Consider the following 8539-nt stretch of genomic DNA (forward strand, 5'->3'; position numbering starts at 1 on the left):
CTGGATTTTTGAAAAATCAGCATACCTGTGATAATAATCAATAAGATTATTGCATAGCTGATTGAGTTTATCCTGATAATTTCCTTCTGCAGTCCACTGCAGAACAACTGTGTCCCCCTGTCCTGGGGTCCAGTCTCCCTTCACGGTTGCCCAATCTTTTCCCACTATCTGTCTAACTGCTAGTTCCAGCTCCCCGGTATTTAGTTTAAAACTTTCGGTCAATCCTTCCATGTCCTCCCTAACTCCCTTCAGTCTGTCTTCCCAAGGTCCCTCATAAGGAGCCCTTCTTCTCCCTATGATCACTACCTCGTTATCTGGATCCTCCACCCATGCCTGTTCTGTTAGGGCAAGATATACTGCTCAAAAAAATAAAGGGAACACTTAAAAAACACAATGTAACTCCAAGTCAATCACACTTCTGTGAAATCAAACTGTCCACTTAGGAAGCAACACTGATTGACAATACATTTCACATGCTGTTGTGCAAATGGAATAGACAACAGGTGGAAATTATAGTCAATTAGCAAGACACCCCCAATAAAGGAGTGGTTCTGCAGGTGGTGACCACAGACCACTTCTCAGTTCCTATGCTTCCTGGCTGATGTTTTGGTCACTTTTGAATGCTGGCGGTGCTTTCACTCTAGTGGTTGCATGAGACGGAGTCTACAACCCACACAAGTGGCTCAGGTAGTGCAGCTCATCCAGGATGGCACATCAATGCGAGCTGTGGCAAGAAGGTTTGCTGTGTCTGTCAGCGTAGTGTCCAGAGCATGGAGGCGCTACCAGGAGACAGGCCAGTACATCAGGAGACATGGAGGAGGCCGTAGGAGGGCAACAACCCAGCAGCAGGACCGCTACCTCCACCTTTGTGCAAGGAGGAGCAGGAGGAGCACTGCTAGAGCCCTGCAAAATGACCTCCAGCAGGCCACAAATGTGCATGTGTCTGCTCAAATGGTCAGAAACAGACTCCATGAGGGTGGTATGAGGGCCCGACGTCCACAGGTGGGGGTTGTGCTTACATCCCAACACCGTGCAGGACGTTTGGCATTTGCCAGAGAACACCAAGATTGGCAAATTCGCCACTGGCGCCCTGTGCTCTTCACAGATGAAAGCAGGTTCACACTGAGCACATGTGACAGACGTGACAGTCTGGAGACGCCGTGGAGAACGTTCTGCTGCCTGCAACATCCTCCAGCATGACCGGTTTGGCGGTGAGTCAGTCATGGTGTGGGGTGGCATTTCTTTGGGGGGCCGCACAGCCCTCCATGTGCTCGCCAGAGGTAGCCTGACTGCCATTAGGTAACGAGATGAGATCCTCAGACCCCTTGTGAGACCATATGCTGGTGCAGTTGGCCCTGGGTTCCTCCTAATGCAAGACAATGCTAGACATCATGTGGCTGGAGTGTGTCAGCAGTTCCTGGAAGGCATTGATGCTATGGACTGGCCCGCCCGTTCCCCAGACCTGAATCCAATTGAGCACATCTGGGACATCATGTCTCGCTCCATCCACCAACGCCACGTAGCACCACAGACTGTCCAGGAGTTGGCGGATGCTTTAGTCCAGGTCTGGGAGGAGATCCCTCAGGAGGCCATCCGCCCCCTCATCAGGAGCATGCCCAGGCGTTGTAGGGAGGTCATACAGGCACGTGGAGGCCACACACACTACTGAGCCTCATTTTGACTTGTTTTAAGGACATTACATCAAAGTTGGATCAGCCTGTAGTGTGGTTTTCCACTTTAATTTTGAGTGTGACTCCAAATCCAGACCTCCATGGGTTGATAAATTGGATTTCCATTGATTATTTTTGTGTGATTTTGTTGTCAGCACATTCAACTATGTAAAGAAAAAAGTATTTAATAAGATTATTTCATTCATTCAGATCTAGGATGTGTTATTTTAGTGTTCCCTTTATTTTTTTGAGCAGTGTATATTTTCCCCCCTCCCATAAGTGGACTTTCTATGGGGGCTGTGGGTATTGTTTCCCTCTCTTTCTCACCTTCTCTGGCCTGTTTTCTATTACCCTCTACCCTTTTCCTGGCCTCCAACAACCACACCCTAGCTGTATCTAAGCCCTCTGCCTGTTGTTTCTTCATTTTATCTCCACAGGTTACACGCATCTGTTTTATCATGGATTCAAGCTTATCTACATCCAGACATCCAACAAAACCATACTTCTTCCTCCACATCGAACCATGATATACATTTCTCTTATCTTTCATTTGCATATATCTCTCGTCTCCCGTTAATTCCGGGACCTCTTTTGAGGTTTTACAACCCAATATTAGTTAACTCTTCCCGTTGTTACCCTTCTAGGAATTCAGAATAATTATTTTTATGACTTTTTATAGAATATTAGGTCTTACCTCCCTGACCTACTCAAATCATTAACCTTTAATTCCTCCCTCTCGGAAGAGTCAGACCTAATTTTCTTTCCTCCCTTTGATCTCCACTATCCCTCTGTAACGTATTTCGATAGGCGATCTATATTCATACCATTACGTCTCTGACCTAGTTTAAACCTATCTATAGAGGTGATCTTTTATCGAATATTAGTCTCACACGTGAGCGAATTAACGTTTATGTGTCTGGCTGATTAATATTTCTATCACTACTTATAGACAATAGAGTATTAGGTCTTACACACATACGATTTAACACTTCTTATGACTTTTGACTCAGTTAATATCTCATTTCACACACTCTATTTTTAGGTTACCCTCATATTTCCAATCATTATTACTTTATATTTTGCCTTCTATATTACGTTTTCATAGTACTCCTTTGTCCCATAGGTTTTTGGTGTGAATACCTCTTCCTGAATCTCTTTCAACCCAGGGTAGTTTATTTTTAGTAATGGCCTCAACAACTACGAGTCATTACGGACCCGTCCGATTCCGTTACACTCCTTTCAATGATCTGCTACCCAATGCCGCCACCGCTAACATAGATACTTTTGTAATTAAACTTTTTCTATGTTAGATTCTATCGACAGTATACCAGATACCATTCACTCCAGTTTGGTTTAAGAATCAAGCATTTTCCCACTCTATTTTGACTAACGCAAAGTCAATTTTTTAAGCAAGTTTTTTTAACTTAACCCCCAAACAAATGAATAAAGATTACTGACCTTTTCTTTGCAGCTGAGGTATAATTTTGGTTAGCTCTCATCACTGTTTACTGTCGTGTTCCAGTTCGCCACCGGCCTGAAATTAACCCTCAATATTAGAGGGCAGGACTTTGTTTTTTACGGATGTTTCATCCGCCCGTGCACGGTTTTCAGTGTCCCCTGGAACGACAGTCAACAGGTATATGAGATCCGGCTCGAAGGACCAATTGTTACGGGAATTTTCGAATCCCAATGCTAATAATTACCAATCAATAAGCCTTGACTAATCCCCAAGGTTTGTAAGACACTGGGTTAATAATAATTAGGCAAGGACTCAGCTTTCTGCAAAAGGTCTGTACAGTTTATTCAGAGAACGTTCTAAAGTAAAAAATTAGGACTCAGTCCTTTTATAATCCACACACATATTCCTATCTTTAGACCACTCCCTTCTCAAACAACCAGTACTTTTCCACTCACCACAAAGAACCATAAAGTTTACCACATTCTTCAAGGCTTTCACCTCCCCTCCCCCTTTATGACCCTCTTGGTTTGAAACCTCTCCAATGTTTCTCAAACATATCACCCCCTATCCTACCATTTAAGAGTGGAACAATTTAGTCATTATTCTAACACATACAAATTATTCTAACAAAGGGGCAAAGTACAGAAATCCTTGATGATCATACTCAAGAAGACTCAAGGCTGTAATTGCTGCCAAAGGTGCTTCAGCAAAGTACTGAGTAAAGGGTCTGAATACTTATGTAAATATGATATTTACGTTTTAATTTTTAATAAATGAGCAAACATTTCTAAAAACCTGTTTTTTGCTTTGTCATTATGGGTTCTTTTTTGTAGACTGATGAGAGAAAAAAACCATTCAATACATTTTAGAATAAGGCTGTAACCTAACAAAATGTGGAAAAAGTAAATGGGTCTGAATACTTTCCGAAGACACTGTAAATAAGATATTTCTGTATTTCAATTTCAATAAATTAGCAAAAAAATCCTTTAAACATGTTTTCACTTTGTCATTATGAGGTATCCCCTCCTCTCCCCCTCCTCTCCTCTCTCCCCAGTTTGACAGTGACGGAGATGGGCGCATCACCTTGGAGGAGCTGAAAGACAGCATGAAGGCCCTGCTGGGTGAGAAGCTGAAGAAGGGCGAGCTGGAGGAGATCCTCCAGGACATTGACCTCAACAAGGACGGTGGAATAGACTTCGACGGTGAGGGGAGGTGGGGAGGTGGATAAGGGGGGGAGGATGAAGGATGGGGGGGTTGAGGCTGGAGGAGAAAGGGAGGGGGTAAGAGGGACAGAGGGGATGGGAGAGGGAATAAGGGTCAAGAGAGGGGAGAGGATGAGAGAGGAGAGAGGATAAGGTAGGAGAAGAGAAAGGATAGGAGAGGGAGGGGACAGAAAGAAAGTAGGTCCTAGAAGAGAGGAGGGGAGAGGAGGAAAGAGCAGAGATAAGGACAGTGAATGTAATGGATAACCCAATCCATCAGTAGTGCATTAAGGTAATCATTACAGTGCACATATTGCGGACACAAGTCGGGCATGGCTGCTCATTGTCACGTGATGAGGTAGCCCCGCCTGCAAACTTGAAAAGCAGTGTCTGCCGTTAGACCAAAATGGAATTTCCACCTGGTATAATGGTCTAAAAGAGGGTTCCCCAACTGGCGGCACGCGGGTCAAATTTGGCACCCTGTTTTCTGAGCAAAAAAATATAGTTTTTAGTTTTTTGTATTATTATTTTTGGTTGGACATAAAATACTGTAAAAGTGATTTTAATTTTGGAAATCTGTTCCAAAGTATTCCCACGCATAATAGAGAGATATATGTGATCGTATACAAATGTAAGCAAGGCTGGAAATGATTCAGTTTGAGTCAAATATTATATTATTTGGGCTTATTGCGGCCAATTTGCAGTCTACAAATGATTTGCAATTATGTGCCAGCCCCCTGAGCATCCATTCAAGAAAAAAATCAGCTAGCAGCTGAATCTAGATGATCCCTGGTCTAAAATGTTGGTTACACCTGTGGGAGACCCGGGTTCATATCCTGCACGTTACATTGGCGCCCAACGTGGGGCGGTCTCTCGTGGGGAAGTAGGTGTGATTGTAGTGGACATGAATCGGGCATGGTTGCTCATGGTCCCGTGATGAAATAGCCCTGCCTGCGAACTTCAAAACTAGAGTCTGCCCTCAGACCAAGGGGCGTACTTTATTTTGGCCTGAGACAGTTACTCCCGTGGGAGACCCGGGTCCACACATGCCCAGTCACACATGGCACACACACCTTAGGACTGCTCAAAGACGCCACAATTCACACGGTTTCAAACCAGCGCACACACACACACACACACACTCACATGTCTCAATAACTATAAAACAAGACCTGTCTCATATCCCTCAGTAAGCCCCCCCCCCCAAAAAAAGCAACGCATGCTTGTGTTTGTCCTAGCCAATCGAAGTCCCAATCAATAATAATAATTGGAAACGTGGACGGGAGTGTCTGCGTTAGCAGGGGATCAATAAGCAGGTGGCCCACACATTATCAACAATTAGCACCAGGGGCGATACAACTGGCCTATCCCTCTTACTGAGCCCTCCAGCCATCTCGACAAATCAATTGTTGAAGTTTAGAAGACAAGACATTGTCTGAGATCCAAATGGCACCCTATTCCCTACTTAAGTCATTCAACAGCCAAGGCCTTAAAGATGCATAATGGAAAATGTAACCAGAATTGACCGAGGGACTGAAATGATGGGATGGATGGGGCCTGCCTATGGTTGTTTGATGGCTACTACTGGCTGAAGCCATGTTGTGATTGACAGGTGGATAGATTGATGTTTGATTGACAGATGGGAGGCATGCTGAGGGTGCAGGTGACACAGTGAGATCGGTCATGCTTGGTTAACCAATTGGTAAAGAGAACTTTACGGACAGGGAAACAGGAAGGAGGAAACGGGCAGCTAGACAGGAAGGGAGATTTACGAGAGGGGTGATGGGATGCAACCTGGTCTCAGAGTATTTTGTATGATTATGTATGTAAAACCATAACACTCCATTTAGTATGTGTCATGTCCTGACCAGTTTAGGGGTTATTTGTTATTGTAGTTTGGTCAGGACGTGGCAGGGGGTGTTTGATTTATGTGGTTCAGGGTGTGTTTTGTGTATGTGTTTATATAGAGGGGTATTTGTTTTATTAGTCCGGGGTTTGTTAGTCATTGTTCTATGTTAGTATATTTCTAATGTTCTATCTAGTCTTTTGTAGTTCTGTGTTAGTTAATTGGGGTTGGACCTTCAATTGGAGGCAGCTGGTTATTGTTGCCTCTGATTGAGGGTCCTATAATTAGGAGTTTGTTTTTCATGGGTTTTTGTGGGAGATTGTTCTTGTTTAGCTGTTTGCCTGACAAGACTGTCAAGTTTGTTTTGTATACGTGTTATGTGTTTTCCTTCTTCACCAAATAAAAGAAGATGAGTGTACATTTTCCGGCTGCGTCTTGGTCTCTACCCTACGACAATCATGACAGAATCTCCCACCAACCACGGACCAAGCAGCGGAGGAAGCAGCAACAGAAGGACTGTCGGGAATCATGGACATGGGAGGAAATTCTGGACGGGGCTGGACCATGGCACCAGGCTGGGGAATACCGTCGCCCACCGGAGGAGATAGAGGCAGCCAAGGCGGAGCGGCGCTGGTATGAGGCTTTATACGCGCCGATGGGGAAGCACGAGAGGCACCCCCAAGATTTTTTTTGGGGGGGGGCACACGGCTAGTTTGGCGGGGCCAGGATTGAGCCGCAAGCCAACTCCCCGTGCTTATTATGGGAAGCAACTGGAGGGGAGAGCGCCGGAGTATGCGGAAGTGCGCACGATCTCGCCCATGCACACGCAAAGTCCGGTGCGAGTGATCCCAGCCCCTCGCAAGTGCTGTGCTAGAGTGGGCATCCAGCCGGGAAGGAGGATGCCTGCGCAGCACATCTGGCCACCAGTGCGCCTCCTAGGCCCAGGCTACCCTACGCACGGCAGCCATCAGGCCTCTGCACAGCCCAGTTCGCCCTGTACCAGCAGTCCGCTTGTGCAGGGCTGCTATCTCTATCCAGCCAGGACAAAGGACATAGTTTCGGTTACTGGCCCAACGCTCGAACCACTAGGCTGCCTGCCGCGACAATGCCACCAGCCATACTGCTCGTTCTGTGCTTGAATTCCTGCAAGACAGGAATGTCAGTGTTCTGCAATAGCCAGCGAAGAGCCCGGATCTCAATCCCATTGAGCACATCTGGGACCTGTTGGATCGGAGGGTGAAGTTGTCTGTGATGAGATTTGACATTCATATTATACACCAACTCATCCACCCCCCCTTAAGTAACAATCTTTCTGATATAACCATAACAAATGTAACATATCATACTACATGCAGTGTGTTGGATTTACAAACAGAATTATACGAAATGTTCTGAGACCAGGTTGTGGGATGAATTCCAATTCAACCCCTATGGTCTCTACATCAACCCTATGCACACCTACGGATCTGAGGGGGGTCAGGTGTGTTTAAGCAATATGCCCTGTCATAGGTTGGGTGTAGATTACAACATATTGCTTCATACCTGTCCATTTCTTCCAGATATACAAGTGCCTGGGGCCAGTGGTAGGTAGGTGTATGGGCTTGGGGATGGATTTGGAAACTCAAATTGGACACAAATTAACTGGTTCTTTTACAGCCCCACTATGTACCTAGTTTTAACTAAGAAATGACAAGGTCGTTACACCTACTGAATTCTTTGGATTACTATACAGTACCCACTGTAGCCACATTTTGTTGTTGTAAACACAAGGTCCATAGAGCACAAACACTACTGTAAAAGTGACTGTCATATCGGACTGTAAAATCAAAGGTCACCCTCAAAACTAAAATAGTCCCCCCCCCCCACCACCTGTCTTTTTTAATTAACTGCGGACAGAATGGAAATGACATTGTTATTATCATCACACCGTGAGTTCTATTGGCATCCAATGCATTTTAATGAGGGCAGGATGTAAACATGGGGTTGTGTCTTATGTTGCCCCCTGGTTCTAATCAATGGATCTGGTGCTGTGTCTGTCTCCCCCCCCCCTGCAGAGTTTGTCATGATGCTGTCGTCGCGGTAGCCTGCCTCAGCCATCAAACTAACTAGCAAGACGCACTGGATGAGGTCTGGATCACCAAACAAGTGACACAATTCTTGTGTCAATTTCCTGTAGCATTGTGCATAATGTCTGTATGAAATGATTTTGCATATTCATCAGATTTAGATCTGAATGATTTTCTAGTGGAAAGACTTAGATTGTAAGATAACAATTTAGGTCAAATTGTTGCCTTTTTTTTATTTATTTACAATAAACTGGTTTAAGCAATGCAGCAGAGGGCGAAGGGTGAGTTATGAAACA

General features: G+C 45.0%; 1 protein-coding gene across 3 annotated transcripts in view; it reads left to right on the forward strand.

Annotated features, from left to right (window-relative positions):
- Positions 1–8510, forward strand: part of LOC106602693 (calcium-binding protein 2) — a 38707-nt gene extending 30197 nt beyond the window's left edge. For all 3 annotated transcript variants that reach the window (XM_045716740.1, XM_014195478.2, XM_014195479.2), the window contains exons 7-8: positions 4184–4331; positions 8232–8510. In XM_045716740.1, coding sequence (XP_045572696.1) covers positions 4184–4331; positions 8232–8260 — 177 coding nt within the window. In that variant the 3' untranslated portion in view covers positions 8261–8510. The remainder of the gene's footprint in view (positions 1–4183; positions 4332–8231) is intronic.
- Positions 8511–8539: the final 29 nt, after the last annotated feature.

This window comes from Salmo salar, chromosome ssa04, assembly GCF_905237065.1.
Source record: "Salmo salar chromosome ssa04, Ssal_v3.1, whole genome shotgun sequence".
Lineage (NCBI taxonomy): Eukaryota > Metazoa > Chordata > Actinopteri > Salmoniformes > Salmonidae > Salmo > Salmo salar.